The sequence below is a fragment of the Hyperolius riggenbachi genome, chromosome 4, assembly GCF_040937935.1.
Source record: "Hyperolius riggenbachi isolate aHypRig1 chromosome 4, aHypRig1.pri, whole genome shotgun sequence".
Classification (NCBI taxonomy): domain Eukaryota; kingdom Metazoa; phylum Chordata; class Amphibia; order Anura; family Hyperoliidae; genus Hyperolius; species Hyperolius riggenbachi.
The window spans coordinates 383,890,375-383,908,461 of NC_090649.1; the positions used below are offsets into that span (position 1 = coordinate 383,890,375).

The following is an 18,087-nucleotide window of genomic DNA, read 5'->3' on the forward strand; positions in this document are numbered from 1 at the left end:
GAGCACTTATCAGGCAGCAACAAGCAGTTACCAGGCAGCAGCTAGCAGTTGTGAGAGTTTGAGAGGCATTTCAATGCCATGGAAAAGAGGCCTAACTCTCACCTTGAGTTCACTTTAACAACATCACTGTCGCACACTGGGGATAGTCAATGAAATGCAATGGAGTTGATTCAGGATTGCCATATGTAAATTCTGGTTGCAAAAATATGCGACTTTGAGGCCTCTTTTCCATGAACTGTTGAGCTGTGTGCTCAGCAAGCAGTTACCAGGCAGCAGTGAGCAGCTGTGAGAGTTTGAAAGGCATTTCACTGCCAAGAAACAGTTCCTGGAAAAGAGGCCTAAAATGGATCAATCAATTTAAACCTTAGTTGAACTTGATTGGTCCATTTTCAAGCTGCACTAATAATTTGCATACAAAGCTTACATAACCCTGTAGGAACTCAGCATTATTTGCATCCTATTCATCATTGCTATTCAACAGCAGAATTAATCAGCTCACCTGCAGCAATTACAGAACAGGCTGCAACTTTCAATTCGCTGTGAGCAGTGAGGATGCAGAAGGACTGGGGAAAGGCAGATTACAGCTCTTGAGTTGCAGGAAAAGCTTGGACAACTGAGTGGCAAACAGTGCCACTAGGCTCGTGGCAGAGTGGTGAGCCATCAAGGTGTTCACACCACCACTGAAAGGGTTAAGAGCACTGTCAGTCTGCAAGAGTTACACACATTTTTTTCTTGTAACGCTAACATTTTTTGCAAGTGGATAAACTTTATAATACAAGAATAAATGAGCAGTTGCTATCCAAGAGAGATGGTTTGAAAACTGCATTAAATGGTGTGAGTATATTCTCAGCCAGAACGGACAAAAAAATAGGAGAGACTATTTGTAAAGAAATGCTTGCAGCCAATGTTTTGGCAAGTGCACATAGGTGTGACAGACCAAAACACAATTTCTAAAGAGTCAACTGTGTTTGCAGATTGCTCTGTTATAGCTAAGCCAGTGTGGAAGCATCAGCAGATGTCTACAATTCTTCTGTTCAGAATAATCCACCTGCTTTGGATGAAAAGGATGGCTGCAGCTCTGTGCTAATCAGTGACTGGAGTGATGTTGTTGCCAAGAGTAACCAACCTGCAAAGGATAAGAGAGGTTTCTTGTTTTTCCAAGAGTCTGGAAGTGCCAAAGTGGCGGAGTTAGTGTGTTGGTGTTAAAGGCTGTTAGAGGAAGCTGGATCAACAAAAGTCAGAACAGCAGGAGTAGATATGTTTGTGATTTAAGTGGGATCTGACCACCCCATAATGTCTGATGCATGGAAAACAAAGTGCAAGTTGGGGTCAACTTGCACCCTATAGAAAAGATGTGGACTGGATACATTAAAGCTTGAAGAGGAGGACATATTTTCTTCACTCGACCTGAACTGCATGCTGCCGCCCAGAGGAACTGCATCTGGAACTGGTAAGACTCCTCTGTGTAATGTTCGTATTGAAGGTATAAGAAAAAAATTGATAAACTGTCTATGACTGTTACTAGTAACCTAATTGGTATGGCAGTTTCTGTGGGGCCCCCAGTGCCTGGAATGGAGTACAGTGTGCTAAACTGTAAAACATGGCCCAGTGTTTGAGATAGATCTGATAGCTGGTCAGAGGTAAAATGTAATAATGCAGAGCTTGTTTTTGAGATGACTGAAAATCTCTTATATATTTGTGATGAGAATGTGAAGCTTCTTAACACTTAGCACCAATTTTAAAGTTTGTGTGTACAAAATGCTCTGTGTGGTGCTGTTGCAACATGCATCAGGAAATTAAAAGAATGATTTCAGACTGTCTGAAAACTGGCAGGGCAGGAGAGAGAAAGTGTCAAGGTCTGTTCAGTTTGTCTGCTGTGTGTAATGTAGGCGCCCTGGTGATAGCGAATGTAACCACAAGTCTAGAGTTGCTGTCTCCTGCCTCAGGGTAAGAAAACCCTAGGCAGTGCCGGAAAGGTAGTATTTTGCTGCATATGTGTTTGTGCTTTTTTAATTTTTTTTTTTCTGTGCGTTGGCGTTTTGCGCTTTATTTCCACTCTTGCATTTTTCTTGCGTTTTTAATGCGTTTGCTGTTTGCATATTTAAATTGCATATGTGTTTTGCATGCATTTTGTTGTCTGTTGAAAATCACTAGGAAGTCAACAGGAAGCCAAAATCAACTTTTTTTTTTTTTTAAACGCACAAAAACGCATACAAAATGCATAAACAACGCACTTCAATGCAATACCTCTGTATCACCATTGACTTTCATTGTGCCTTTTAGAAGAGTCTTGGAAATATATGCAGCAAGACCAGCATTTAAAAAAATGCACATTGCAGAACACAAATGTTTCATGTGGCCCATTGAATTTTTGCTGCGTATTCCGTAGCGCTAGCATTTCTGCCTAGTGTGTTCCTACCCTCAGAGTTCTGTGACTGAGGGCTGGCTCACACTGCAAGTACTTGTGATTTTAAAAGCTCTTGCTAATGTAATCCTATGTGTGTGTTCTCACTCAAACGATATGATTTTATAAAAATCACCCATAGCATTGCATTAGCAAGAGCTTTTCAAATTTACTAGTGCTTAAAAAGCTCTTGCAATGTGAACCAGCTCTGACTCTTGGTTTGTTGAAGCCAAAAGCTCTGATTTGGAGGTCAGTGAAGCAAGGGACCAAAATGATAGGGAAAAGGTTACTGCATAAAACCATTAAGGCCCTGTTTAGTGGTCAGTTCTGTTGCAGAAAAATTCTGCATGTCAACTTACTGTCAATAAAGTTCTATGGGCCTGTTCGCAGTAATAGATTGCATTTTTCTAACTCGCAGGATTGTACTAAAGTCCATGTCATTCTAACACGAGTTATGCAACTGAGCACTGTGAAACTAGGTAGGTTCACTGTGGTCAGTTGCATAACTCTTGCGGTATGACTGTGAACTGCAATGAAGACTGGCCATAAACTTTTATGCAAAGCCTGCATGCAGCGAGTTAGGATAATGTGATCCATTACTGTGAACAGGCCCATAGAATTGTATGTGTAGTGAGTTGACATGCAACATTAGTCTGCAGCGCAATTAACCACTGTGAACAGCAACCAAAATGCAGGTTAGTAGTATGAAAACTGGCCACAGGGTTCTTGTGGCTAATTGCTGTATAGTCCCTCTAGCAAAAGATATGTGCACTGCACACATGCACACTCTACTCCTTTAAAGTGTACTTACTGTATGTTCCTTATCTTATTTTTTCATATCTAGGTTGTGTAAACCAATGATTTATCTGTTTAGTTGCGGCAAATGGACAGCATTAATAGTGTTCCTGAAAACTAATTGTTGCTCCTAAAACCTCTGTGTGGCTGTGTAAATATTTCTGATAGCAGAATTGTAATGAAAAGTTCAAAATGTGACCCTTTTGTTTTAGAGCCGAAGGAACAGCAGCCATGCCTGAGGTTTTTCTTTTTATTATTTATTTATTTTGCACTTGTAATAATACTAACACTTGTATAGCACTTTTCTCCTGTAAAGGCTCAAAGGTTTTAAGAGCTGTGACCCCAAAGTATTTGCTCAATAGGCCACCTTGCAGTGTTGGGAAGTCTTGCATAAGCACTCCTTACTGAATAGGCAATGTCCCCAGCCAAGATTCAAACCCTGGTGTCCAACATCACAGGCAATGCCCTTAACAAGTTAACTATCATTTGTCCTTTTTTAAATAAGAAGATATTGTAATGATGGGTAAAAGTGTAATAGCCTGGTAAGTGTTTTAGTTTTTCAAACAATTCCCTAATGTGTACTACTATACACTACGTATTTTCTACCATATTCATGTCATTTTTTTATTGTCAATTTGTAGTTCAGGCACATCTACTGTACGCTCGTGGAAAGCAGACATACATATGTTCAGTTTAGTTGTGAGCTTGTGAATGACACTTTCACTGCACATATTAAATTGCCCTGACATTATTTTGACAGTTCCGGAAATGCCTAATAATTTCCTAGTCAAACCAAATGAATGAAAGCCTGTGGTTAAACTTGAGCTTTTTGCTTGGTTTGTTTTTTAATAAGCCTTTGGTTTTATTTGATAATGTTAATTATCTGTCATTTCTAGATACTAACTGAAATACCTAATTAAGGTGGCATCTAGTCACTGAGGTCATACTGTGAGTAAAACAGGATGATGTGGGGGAGAGAAGTGAATGTTATAATGGTACCCTAGTCATAGAGCTTTTCAAAGCTTAGTAAGGCTGTGCGAGCCTCCTAAGCATTCATTCATTAAAATGGTTTTCCACTATGGCTTGCTAAGTTAGCAGTTTTAGATGGTTGGAGAAGGTTACATTGGGGTGTGAGATAATAAAGTATTGTGTAATGCTGGATTAGTGATGTATAGGGACATAGTTTAGGATTATGAATTGGTAGGAGAGTTTAGGTTATCTTTGTGAAATGATATCTTAAAATTACTTTGGGGTGGAGTTGAAGAGGGGTAAAGTTGGAGATAAAGTTCAAGTTAGTGTTGATGATCTAAATGATTCTACAGATGCGCTCCTGATAACAAACTATACTAAACTACAAATCACATAAGCTTTGCTGCACTCTATCAGGGCCGGTGCACACTAAAAACCGCTAGCAGATCCGCAAAATGCTAGCAGATTTTGAAACGCTTTTTTTTAATTTTTCTATGGCGTTTTGCGGATTGCTGCTGCGGTTTTCAGTATAGTAGATTTCATATATTGTTACAGTAAAGCTGTTACTGAACAGCTTCTGTAACAAAAACGCCGGCAAAACCGCTCTGAACAGGCGTTTTTCAGAGCGGTTTGCTTTTTTCCTATACTTAACATTGAGGCAGAACGCATCCGAAATCCAAAAAATGCCTCACCCAGGCATTTTTCGTTTCTGCAAAATGCCTCCCGCTCTGGTGTGCACCACCCCATTGAGATATATTGACCAAGCAGATCCGCAGCCGCAAGCGGATCTGAAAACGCCCAAAAAGCCGCTCGGTGTGCACCAGCCCTCAGTGTCACATATAAACACCTATACATACAAACAATTGGAAATACAAGTGCGCTTTCTCAATACCACCAATGTAAATCAAATGTCCACATTCATGCAGGCCCTTTCAGGCATCTGCTAGAGAACAAAAGAACACAAATCCTAGTGCAATCTGCTATACACTATATCCAGACCACTCAGGTTCAGTGTCTAATAGGGTTGCCACCTCATCCCTTTAAATACCGACCTGTCTAAGTTACACAGGTTCTGAGGCTATCCACACATAATCAGTGCCTAAACGGCATCTAACTAGCCCCAAGGCATGTATAATTCATATGTGTCTGTATTTAAAGGGATGAAGTGGCAACCCTGGTGTCTAAACACCTGCTAAGTATTCTGGGACCACTATATGGCTTTATGTGCCCATCACCTATTAGAAATGCACTCACCTAGCATATATGCTCTGCTTATGGGTGGACTATTCCCATCAGAATGGTAGAGGTAGTCCCATATATTGCCGGGCACCTATCCTGTTCAAAAATTGCTTACAGCTTCAAAGGCATGAAGGCTAACCTATAAATTAAAAGAACGCCACATAATGTAAAACCATAAACGGACTTGGGCATGGCATGGGGGCAGGAAGTGAGCAGCTACATGTACTGGAGACGTCCTCGTGTTGAATTGATGTGCTAGTTTGTTTTCTGGCTTGTAAGTAGTTTTACTTTTTTTTTTTTTTTTTCGTTTTTGTTTTTTTGTTTGTTTTATGGTTTTACTTATGGAAGCTGACATATCCTGTTCGGCTGATCCTCTGCCTTATACTTCTAGCCATAGACCCTAAAAAAACACGCAGATCAGATGCTTCTGACAAGATAAGCTGCATGCTAGGATTGGAGACTATCTGTAAATTTACAGTTAATCTACTATTTCTGTCTTAATTACTATAGTAAAATATGGGTACTACATACCCATAATTTATTAAAGCTGAACATAACCCTATTCTCACACTGAACCCTCCGACTGCTAATCTTAACCACTCCCTAACCGCTAACCTTAACTGCCAATTTCTAAAAAACCAAACGCATAAAAAAGTGCCAATTTGAGCACTGCCATAGGTGCCCGTTCAAATATTGTGACTGAGTGGAAATTTGGGCTGTCGCTTGCACACATCTATTTGTAGCCATAGCATACACTGGGGGTGGCCCCAGAGCTGCGGGTGCCCAAAATTTCCACTCATTCCTGATATTTGAATTGGCGCCGAATACGCTGCACAAGCTTGCACCTCTAGCGGATGCCCATATTACCTGTTTACCGGGAGGATTGCCAGGCAACTGGCATTGGGTTCCTTTGTAGAACTGAGTCTTGAAATAGTCCAAATGAAACAGGGTATGGTTGATGAGGAGTTGTGTTGGCATGTGCAACCACCTCACTGTCATAAGTCTGGCAGATCACAGAGCAGAGGCAGAAGCCGCTTTAATTGCTGTTTCATATATTTTTTTAAAATATAATTTATTGAAGTAAGAATATTTCCAGCTCTCATATCAATTCCAATACAACATATCATCATGTTCTCTTCTCCAATTTTCAAAATTACATATTAAACAAAACCCATAAAGAAACTGCCCCTCTACTCTCCCCAGTCTTCAAATCCGCAATCTCGAAAAGAATTCAACATTATTAGAATTTCTTCAAAGATCCCCTCCACTAATTCCCATCCAAAGTACTACAAAAGTAAAAAAAAAAATAATTATAACCATTTTTAATTACAGGAAGCTCCTTTACCTACATCTCCACCATATCTCCATACTCCATAGTATCTTGAAATTCACGCCATTTCCCCATTTAACATTAAATGCTTCCAATCTATCCTGCTGCAAAACAATCTGAGTCTCCATACTCTTCACCATATTAACGCTCTCAACCTATTCTTTCAGGGTTGGAGAACCCTGGCATCTCCACTTAACTGGGATTAAACTTAGCCGCAATCAGGAGCTGGGGAACAAAAGATCTCTTATATTTACCAATAGACATAGATGTTCCATGCAGCAATACCTTTACTGGATCCCAATCTCCACAATCTTCTCATAATTTCTTAATACAATTCAACACACCCTTCCAAAAACCCGATATTACTGGTCACTCCCACACTAAATGCATTAAAGACCCCTTTGTTCCACACCCCCTCCAACATCTATCACTCACCCCCTGGAACATTATAGCCAACCTATCCGGTGTTCTATACCAGGGGTCCCCAACCTTTTCCGGCCCGGGGACCGCTTTCTGACCAAATTATTCTCCGGGGACGGGGGGGGGGGATGGCGGTGGGAGGGGTCAGGGGGAGGATGTGGGTGGTGTGCGGCCTAGTGGACAGTGTTGTGCGCAGTGGGTTATGGGGGGGGGTTGGGTGCGGCAGCATGACTAGTATAGTTGCCCCAGTATAGGGAGTTTAGTTGCCCCAGTATGGCTAGTATAGTAGTATAGTTACCCCAGTATAGTGCCCAGCATGGCTAGTATAGTGCCCAGCATGGCTAGTATAGTGCCCAGCATGGCTAGTATAGTGCCCCAGCATGGCTAGTATAGTGCCCCAGCATGGCTAGCATAGTGCCCCAGCATGGCTAGCATAGTGCCCCAGCATGGCTAGCATAGTGCCCCAGCATGGCTAGCATAGTGCCCCAGCATGGCTAGCATAGTGCCCCAGCATGGCTAGCATAGTGCCCCAGCATGGCTAGCATAGTGCCCCAGCATGGCTAGCATAGTGCCCCAGCATGGCTAGTAAAGTGCCCAGTATAGGGAGGTGGTGCCCCCGCGGCCGTCGCTTCTGTTACCTTATGAGCGGGCGGCCGCTTCCGGATTCCCCCAGGCGCCGCTCTCCTTCAGTATCTCCGATAACAGCAGTACGTCTTGTGGAGGCGGGAAGGAGGCGGGGCAGCGGCTTCCTGTAGCGCGATATGCTACGCCGCTACCATGGCAACCGCTGCCCCGCCTCCTTCCCTCCTCCGCAAGACGCGCTGCTGTTATCGGAGATACTGATGGAGAGCGGCGCCTGGGGGAATCCGTAAGCGGCCGCCTGCTCATAAGGCAACAGGAGCGGCGGCCGCGGGGGAGAGGGGGGAGATGACAGACCCGCCGCGGCCCAGCTGGAAACTGCCAACGGACCGGCAGTGGGCCGCGGCCCGGTGGTTGGGGACCCCTGTTCTATACCATCTTGTCAATAATTTAAAGTTAATTTACTTTATTCTAGAACTAACTGATGTAGCATGGGCCAAAATACATATATTCCTTTTCACCCCATCATCTAAAGAGATGCCAGTGTCTTCCTCCCATTTACTTAAATATTTAGGAAATTCTCTCACTCAATTTATTCAACTCTTTATATAAAAATATCAGATGTATGGGAGGAGCCTCCTTCACAAATAATTTCTCAAATTCTGATAATTCAGTACACATGGAAAGATATCTCCCCTTCTCCGCCAAAAAGTATTTTAATTGAACATGTCTCCAAAAATCAAATGGAAATTGACCATATTCCTTACACAACCAGATTAAAGTTTTAATTTCTCCATTATTCATAATATCTCTTAAGATTACACCTCCCCTCTCATTCCATGATCCAAAAAGAAACCCTTTCTTTCCCTGGCAGAAAAAGAGAATCCCCCCAAAGGAGTCAAGGAAATTCCAACAGACCAACCCCCCTTTTCATTAACAACATCCCACACCTTAAATACATTTTTAATCCACGAGGGTGTCCATCTTGGTAGATCTCTGAATTTCCCAAAATATATAATTGAATGTCATCTGCAAACACTGATATCTTATGTTCCACATCTCCAACTCTAACCCCATGTATATTCCCAGACCTCCTAACGTTGCACAAAAAAACTTCCAAAGTCCAAATAAAAATAACCAGTGACAAGGGGCAACCCTGTCTCGTTCCTTTTGACAAGGAGAAGGTATCCAACAGGACTCCATTCGTTCTAACCCTAGCAATTGGGCCCGAATAAAGTGCACCCACCCATTTCAACATGTTTTCTCCTAATCCCACATATCTTGAAGACATAATACAATCCCAATTCACCTTGTCGAATGCCTTCTCTGCTTCAGTCGATTATACCATCATAGGAAGGAACCTCCTTCATCAAAGACCACTTAAATAATGCCATCGCCTTTGCTACATTATCCCTCCCTGGCACAAAACCTGCCTAAACTCCCTTAACTACTAATCCCAACCATGGCTTAATTCTCTCAACTAAAATTTTAGCAAAAATGTTTATATCTAAACACCTCCTCCTCACTTAAATCTTTTTCCATTAGATCTCTATTTTGAAGAAGAGGAGAGGTCAGCACTTGTCAGTAAAACATAAATCCTTTATTATGGACGTATCCAAGAACAACCATGGCAAGCGTACAGAGCTGACATGTTTCGGACTATCAGTCCTTACTCATAGCTTGAGTAAGGTCTGATAGTCCGAAACATGTCAGCTCTGTACGCTTGCCATGGTTGTTCTTGGATACGTCCATAATAAAGGATTTATGTTTTTACTGACAAGTGCGGACCTCTCCTCTTCTTCCTAGTACTTTGGATTTGCTGCCCAGGTCGAGCACTGCAGTAAAGAGTGGTGGAGTAGAGCGGTGCTCACCTTGTCCTGTATACTGAGATCTCTATTTTCTTGTGATGTTTTGACCATTCCAGTTTCCTCATATTTCCACATCCCCTTATCAAAATCCTTAGATCCATTTTTTGGAAGACCATACAATGAAGAATATTATTTAAAAACCATCCTATGTTGTGTGCCTGCAGCTCAACAACCCCCCCCCCCCCCCCCCATTATTCTTAATCTTAGGAATATAGTACTTCTCCTTTGTCCTTTTAATGCCCTTGCCAACAATTTCCCACTCTTATTAGTGCTGTTTCATATAAGGAACTTTTTAGTCAATCCTGTATGTGTGTGCCTTGCTAGATGTAATGTTATGTAACTTGAAAAAAAAGCTAATGTTTTAAGTACAGAAATAAACCTTTTCTAAACACCCATCTATATGCATCATATTGCTAGTACAATACTTGTAAAATGATGAGTTATTTTAAATAAGCAACATTTTAGGTCAGTACCATTCACAAACTACACACTAATCATTTACTGCGTGTGCAAGTCTATGAATTTGAGACGCAAGTGGTTGCAATAATGTATCAATTGCAAAAACAGAATTGTAGCTATTTTGAAACACAGAAATCAAAGTGCATAAAAACTGTACTGGAAGGAATTCCTAAAATAGTTATGCAACTGGAAAGTTTGTCAAGGTAAAAATCATTTAACTTTCTGAATGCTGACCTGCTAGTATGGCTATTTATTTATTTAGGGCCCATTCACATCTAAAATCGCAAAACGCCGACGATTACCGCCGGCGTTTTGCAGGAGTGATTTTCCCTCGATTAACGCAGAAAAATCACTGGACACTGCGGCGGTTTTGGAGCGATCGCGATTGGCGTGCTATGCATTCTAATCGCGATCGCTAATCGCTAATCGCCGACAAACTGCTGCATGTAACATATTTGCGGTTAACGCTAACCGGAAATGCGGCAGTGAGAACACTGCCATATGTTACATGCTGTAGCGGTTTTTACAAAACCGCTAGTGGTTTGCCTTGCGGACGATTCCCGCTCAAGTGAGAACGGGCCCTATTTTTTTTTTTTTATAAAAACAAAAATCCAAAGTAATTCATTGATTAGTACTCTATAACATATAAGGCCTTTTTTTTTTTTTTGTATCAACTACCACATTTTACACAATGTTGCATGGTAAAAAATAGCACAGTACGGTTTGATTGATTAATCCATTTCAAGGTTTCCAAAGTAAAGCAGGCATTCTGGGAAATGTAGTCTTCGTTTGTTTTTGTTTTTTTTCTGCTCTGACTGACCCACCTGAATGCTGAATCCAGATTTTGCCAGTGAAACTGGTATACTGCCTACCACTTTGCTTTTATATTCTATCTGTAGTTTTTTTTATTGCTATTAAAATTATCCTGTTCACTTTACAGTTCAGTTCAGCTGAGCTTTTAAAGTCACTTGCTTGTATTTTGCTATGGTTGACATCCAATTTCGTTTCATCCCCTGATCTGGGCATCTTATGCAAACTCACAGCAAAAGTACCTATGAAAGCAAGAGGCATGATTGATGCAGGTTCTACTGTGCCTACAATGAGATTGGGGTCTGAGTGAGGACAATGCTTTCCAGCATCATCTCACACTTTAGACTGTCACCTGGATCACATGGTATGCTGTCACCCCTTGAGGCAGACACAGGATTCAAGCGTCAGACATCAGTCATGGCAGCAGATTCATAGATTCATAGATGCTTTGTGCTGGCGCTCCCAATACTCTTAGGCCCAGGCCAGTGCACACCAAAAACCTCTAGCAGATTCTCAAAATGCTAAAGGTTTTTGAAGCAGATTTCAGAGTGATTCTAGGCATGTTTTCTAAACATGCCTAGCGGTTTTTGGAGCACATTTCAAATATTGTTACAGTAAAGCTGTTACTGAACAGCTTCTGTACCAAAAACGCCTGGAAAACCGATCTGATCTAGCGTTTTTCAGAGCGGTTTTCCACTTTCCTAGACTTTAACATTGAGGCAGAAACACCATCCCATTCACTTTCATTAGCCAAGCGGTTTTACCCCTGCAAGCATTTTAAAAAACGCTCCAGAACCGCGCTGGTGTGCACCAGCCCGTAGGCATGGTTCACACTGCAAGAGTGTTGTTTTTTTTTTTGTTTGTTTTTAGCACTAGTGATTTGAAAAGCTCTTGCTAATGCAATGCTGTGGGTGATCTTTACAACCTAACATTGCCCAAGTGAGAACAAACTCAAAGCATTACATTAGCAAGAGCTTTTAAAATCACAAGCACTTAGAAAAAGCTCTTGTAGTGCTCACCAACCTTAGTGAGATTATAGAAGGAGCCCAGGCAAAATATTTTTTTTTTAATTTGCCACTGTTGTCTCCGATTCACTGTACACTGACCAATGAGATCACTACCCATTACCTGACATTCCTACGGCCGAGTCCCCAGCGCAAAGTGGGGATGAGCCCCTTGTCCGACCTTCACATGGACAAGTCCACATAACGGAATGATTTTTGCCCCCTTCTTACAGACTCCTCCCATGTCATGGAGCATGTAGACTTCACATGGCAGAGGCCCATGCAACCTGGCTCATCTATTCTGGCAATGGGCTCGATTCACAAAGTGTTTGCACGCCAGTGAAAAGCCCCTTATCACGCCTAAACTCACTTTAGGCATGATAAGAAGCAACTCGCGCGAAGTTACCGCGCGTACGCAGCACCCGACGCTTCGCGCGAAGCTCCCATTAAGCCCTATGGGACTTTGCGCGCGCTCTCACGCGCGTACGCGCGGTAACTTCGCGCGAAGAGCAGGAAAAAGCGGTGATAACTCAGTGGTGAAAAGGTTATCACGCCTAAAGTCTTTTAGGCGTGATAACTGGGTTATCACCGCTTTGTGAATCGAGGCCAATATCAGTTAGCATGTGGTTGAAAAGGGTTAATGAGGCTTGAAGGGGCTATAATAAAAATAACTAGAAAAACTGAGACTAGGAATGATGTGTGATGCTGAAAACGTCCGCTAAAAAGCATGGATTAAATATTTGATGTCCTGGAATCCTTGTGCCCCATATCAGGAATTTTACCCCGACTCTAGCAGGTAGGCCAGGACTGATGGAAGTTGTAAAATACCCTGTTTAGCTAAATTCTAACTCTAGGCCTGGCTATCAGGGTGTCAGGAACCTTGTGTTGCCGCTTTTTGCCTGCTGGTGGAGACATGGAGCAGGACTGTCATGGACCTCTATTATTCCACCAGCAGATGGCTCTGAGGACTTTGCAATTTCCTGAAACGCCACCATCCACCAGCAGGGGGCCTGTTAATGCTATGGACTTGCAGTTCTTTGTCTGGCCTGCAGAGGACTCTAATGGAACTCTCACCACCAGCTGCATCCTGTGTTTGCTATCACATGGGCTATTTAAGAACTGGCTCTTGCTAATCGCCAGAACTTTGAGCTTCCATGTCTGAGTTTCTGGACATCCTGGTACCTGATCCTTGCCCTGATTTCTGTGTATGCTATCCTGTTGCCGAATCTTGTTTGTTCTGTCGGAGACCTTGCTTTTGCCTAATCCCTGGTACCATGCTTTTCTGATACCTGTTGCTGACCTTGCTCTCCTGCTGACTCTGATATTCTGCCTGATCCCTTTTTGTACTGCGATTGTGTATATATTATCCTGTATATATTTTCTGTGTATATTTAGATAGGGTGAAACCCTGTTCCTCCATTCAGGCCTGTGACACAGGGAAGTAGGAAAAAAGGGTGTCGATGGCTAGTGGACAAAAAGGGCGCTGCTATAGACTAATGCAATTATCATTAATACGGCGAAAAAAGCAGGAAAAATATTTTGTCATTTCGCTTGTATGTACAGATTTTACATTAACAAAGATATTATCGTTTCTATATGTAAAAGGTTGTTTCTGCAGGGGTATTGGTTAGGGTTAGGCACCACCAAGGGGTGGTTAGGGTCAGGCACCATTGGGGGGAGAGTTGTTAGGGTTAGGCACCACCAGGGGAGGGTTCTCTGTGAGTAGGGTTGGGTTAAGCTGTATTGTTGTTGAAATACATTACAATTATTAGCGTTAATATATTTTCGTTCTCAACCCCCGTCTGTGTTAAAACCGTATCTATTAACTGATTTTGTTAATGTTGTTTAACATTATTGAGATTTCATAGCCACCAGTAGTGTTGGGCGAACACCTGGATGTTAGGGTTCGGGCCGAACATGGGCCAGATGTTCGGCATGTTCGGCCCGAACCCCGAACTCAATGGAAGTCAATGGGGACCCGAACATGCCGCAATACGGCCCCCCTATTGGGTCGCAGGCATAAGGGGGGAGCATGCCCCGATCGCGGGTGGGGTCGGAAATTCCCCCCACCCCCTCCGCTAGCGCTCCCCCCTCTGCCCGCTTCCCCATAACAAAAGTTTGTTGAAAGTTAATACTAGTACCGGTGGCTGGCTGCTGGCAGTGGAGTGAGTAAGGAGGAGGAGTCCGCCTAGGAGAGTGACGCGTTGAGGCCGGGCAGCGGGCGGTTCAGCGGTAGTACCCTTGTGGTACTTCCGCCCTTTCTCTGACCTCACGTCCTCTACGTGATGACGCGTACGAGGGTACGCGTGACGCGTACCCTCGTGTGCAGAGGACGTGAGGTCAGAGAAAGGGCGGAAGTACCACAAGGGTACTACCGCTGAACCGCCCGCTGCCCGGCCTCAACGCGTCACTCTCCTAGGCAGACTCCTCCTCCTCACTCACTCCACTGCCAGGCCAGCAGCCAGCCACCGGTACTAGTATTAACTTTCAACAAACTATTGTTATGGGGAAGCGGGCAGAGGGGGGAGCGCTAGCGGAGGGGGTGGGGGGAATTTCCGACCCCCCCCCCCCCCCCGCGATTGGGGCATGCTCCCCCCCTTATGCCTGCGACCCCATAGGGGGGCCGTATTGCGGCATGTTCGGGCGAACAGGGCCCTGTTCGGCCGAACAGGGGCCCTGTTCGGCCCTGTTCGGCGGGCATTGAATAGTTCGGGCGAACCCGAACTAAAAAGGCCGAACACCATCAGGTGTTCGGCCGAACTCGAACATCACCTGAACAGGGTGATGTTCTGCAGAACCCGAACAGTGGCGAACACTGTTCGCCCAACACTAGCCACCAGCACAATTTCGTCATCCAGATGGGCCTTGTTTTTTGCTGTTGCCCTTTTTTTCATGCACGCGCTATCAGGGTTAGAGCTTAGATTATGAAGGTAGATACATCCAGGTTGGTGACATATTTTGGGTCTGCAGCTATCGCTATTTGTTGTATCTGATGTTAAAAGAAAACCTTAGATTAATAACAAAGGCCTCCATGAGCCCATTTTGTGATACTTACCAATAAATATGGTAGCAGGAAAAAAGGGCCCTGGTGGCTAGTGGACGATTTGGGCACCACCATAGACTCTAATGCATGCTAATACGGCACCCAAAGAAGAGAAATGGGCGCGCAATAAATATAGTTTTCAACATTAGAACATTCAGGTTTTTGAAATAGGTTTTTTTTAGAAACTTGCAACGGTATAGTTTTTGTCATTGTTTTGTTTGTATGTACAGATGTTATGTTATAAGGGTGTTTGCGTGTAAGGGTGTTTGTACAGGGGGTTAGGTTAGGGCTAGGTACCACCGGGTGGGGGTTGTGGTGTTTAAGGTTCTGCACCGTAAGGGTGGTGGTTAGAGTTAGGCACCGCTAGGGGGGTGGGTAGGTTTAAGCACCACCAGGGTAGTGGTCTGTGTGTGAGTGGGGTTAGGTTAAAGGATACCACAACTGACGTGGCATAATGAGATAGACATGGGTATGTACAGTGCTTAGCACACAAATAACTATGCTGTGTTCCTTTTTTTCTTTCTCTGCCTGAAAGAGGTAAATATCAGGTATGTAAGTGGCTGACTCAGTCCTGACTCAGACAGGAAGTGACTACAGTGTGACCCTCACTAATAAGAAATCCCCCCTTTTTTATCTTTCTTGCTCTCATAAGCCATGTTCTGCTAGGAAAGTGTTTTATAGTTTGAATTTCTTATCAGTGAAGGTCACATTGTAGTCACTTCCTGTCTGAGTCACGACTGAGTCAGCCACTTACATACATGATATTTTCCTCTTTAAGGCAGAGAAAGGAAAAAAGGAACACAGCATAGTTATTTGTGTGCTAGGCACTGTACATACCCATGTCTATCTCATTATGCCACATGTCAGTTGTGGTATCCTTTAAGCTGTAATCTTGAATTATGTAACCGTTTTTAAAGTAATTTCTTTTCCTTTTTCCTGTTTTGCTTAAAAACTGTATTTAGTGTTAACCATTTTCGTTCATGATGTTTATCATTATTGAGATTTCTTTATCCAGCCACGCCCCTTTTTCTGCATACCCTTTTTTCATGCATGCATAATTTATTGATATATTAACTTATTTTCTCTAGGGAAGAGATTACCCTTCTCTGCACCTTCACAGAAATGGGTTAATCTTTTATTACATTTTATAAAATATTCATGTAGTACTAGAAGGGACAAGGGACCCCTTATCAATGTATAATATCATTTTTATGTATGATATAATAAGAAAAATCTGCAGCTGTCTTCAAGCATCATTGTTACTTTGTATTTAGCAGTGGCCTTAGCGAAGTCACTGGACTCAATTTCTGTGTGTTCTAACGAAGGGATGGGCCTTCAGGAGCAAACAAAGCCTGTGATTGGCTGCTACATTCACAGCTAAGCCACTAGTTTGCCAGGATGCAGTTCAGTGGCTTAGCTGTGAATTGGCAACCAACTAGCCACATCCCCCCCCCCCCCCCCCCATCCTCCACACACTAAAATTTAAAAACCTTGTAGGTGAGTATGAGCCGGATTTTGGGAGGACAGGTGTTTCTATACCATTGAGAGGTTAGGAAGCATTTTTTTTGTGTGCTTTGCTTCTACTTTGGTGAAATCCAAGAAAAAAGTGAAAGGTTTTACTTTCAGTCCAGTTTTACACATTTGTTGGACCCATTGCAAGGAAATGCCTAACAATAATAACTGAAATATCCCTTTTGGTATTTCATCTACCATTCAAATACAGAAAATACTTACAGAAATCAACATTTTGGATGATGTGTACCAGCCATAAAGTGCATTGTTGAAGCCTCTTGGAGGATAACTCACAAACATCAATGTAATTGACTGCTCTCCTATGAAAAAATATAAGCACATGTAAGTTAAATGTTTTTTTTTTTTTTTTTTTTGTACGATTGATTTTTGTTTTAAGTTTTTGTTTTACATATAGTTCTAGTATAAAAAGTTGAGAAAGCGGACCTGAACTCTTGCATAGGACAGAAGGAAAACAGAGAAAAATCACCCTGAATGTGTTCAGAGAGTATAGCCTGTCTAGTTCACCCCCCCCCCCCACACACACACACCTTATCTGTGACCAATCTCGAGTGTCATTTGTTCTCAGCTGTGTCAGCTGGCTGCCTCTGCCCTATGTCTGGTTCCATGAAAGCAGGAAGTAGGCACACTGCAGATTTATTGCTGGATGTGTATCATATGTAGCAAATGTTTTTCTTTAAAGGGAACCAGAGACGAAGCACCCTTGTGTATTTTACCATGTATATCAGTAAGAACATTAGATAAAACACTTACCATGCTCTCTGTTTCCTCCTCACTGCTAAAAGTGTCTGTTAACAGCAGTCACAAGAATCCCAGACTGAGCAATTAAATCTGGCTTTGCTGGGAATGATTATAGCTGAGTCATTATAGCAAAGCCACAAGGGGGCAGGCTTGGGCTTGAAATAACACCACAGAATACAGACTTCGCTATAATCTTTCTGTAGCAAAGCTAGACGGAGCAGCCTGACTTCTCAGTCGGGGATTCTTATCAGACGTGATAACAGTCTGATTACACAGAGAACAATGAAACAAAGGGCAGATTAGGTGTTTACTGTCATGTTCCCACTGATTTATAAGGTAAAATACAAGAGGGTGCTTCATCTCTGGTTTTCTTTAAAGTGTACCAGAGCTGAAAAAAAAGTAAAACGATTTATACATACCTGGGGCTTCCTCCAGCCCCATCCACTCAGATCGCTCCCAGTGCACTTCTCCTGGGTAGACTGGCCCTGACTGACGCAAGTGAGGGGACGAGGCTCCCTAAGCTGCGGGCGTGGAGGATGGCAGCGTGGGAACGATCGGAGCGGATGGGGCTGGAGGAATACCCAGGTGTGTATAAATCTTTATACTTTTTTTTTCTGCTCCGAGTCCCTTTAAAGGTTATCAAGCTGTTGCTTATCTTTTAGAGCAGAGAGGAAATTTTGAATTCAGGTCTGCTTTAAGGCTACTTTCCCACCAGGACCTTGCGTTTTAGGGGACGTTATGGTCGCATAACGTGCCCCTAACGCAACGCCTGGTGGTGTTCGATGTGGACGTCAGACTGAGCCGCGTTGTGCAGCTCACTCTGGCGTCGGTGATGCGTACTCTTGGACGCATGCGGCATCACGTGGTCCCGCCAGCCAATCGCTGCACAGAGTGGC

General features: G+C 43.1%; 1 protein-coding gene across 7 annotated transcripts in view; it reads right to left on the bottom strand.

Annotated features, from left to right (window-relative positions):
* Positions 1 to 18,087, bottom strand: part of LOC137504114 (proton-coupled folate transporter-like) — a 371,775-nt gene that overhangs the window by 121,669 nt on the left and 232,019 nt on the right. For all 7 annotated transcript variants that reach the window (XM_068232126.1, XM_068232124.1, XM_068232123.1 and 4 more), the window contains one exon: positions 16,655 to 16,752. In XM_068232126.1, the coding sequence (XP_068088227.1) occupies positions 16,655 to 16,752 (98 nt within the window). The remainder of the gene's footprint in view (positions 1 to 16,654; positions 16,753 to 18,087) is intronic.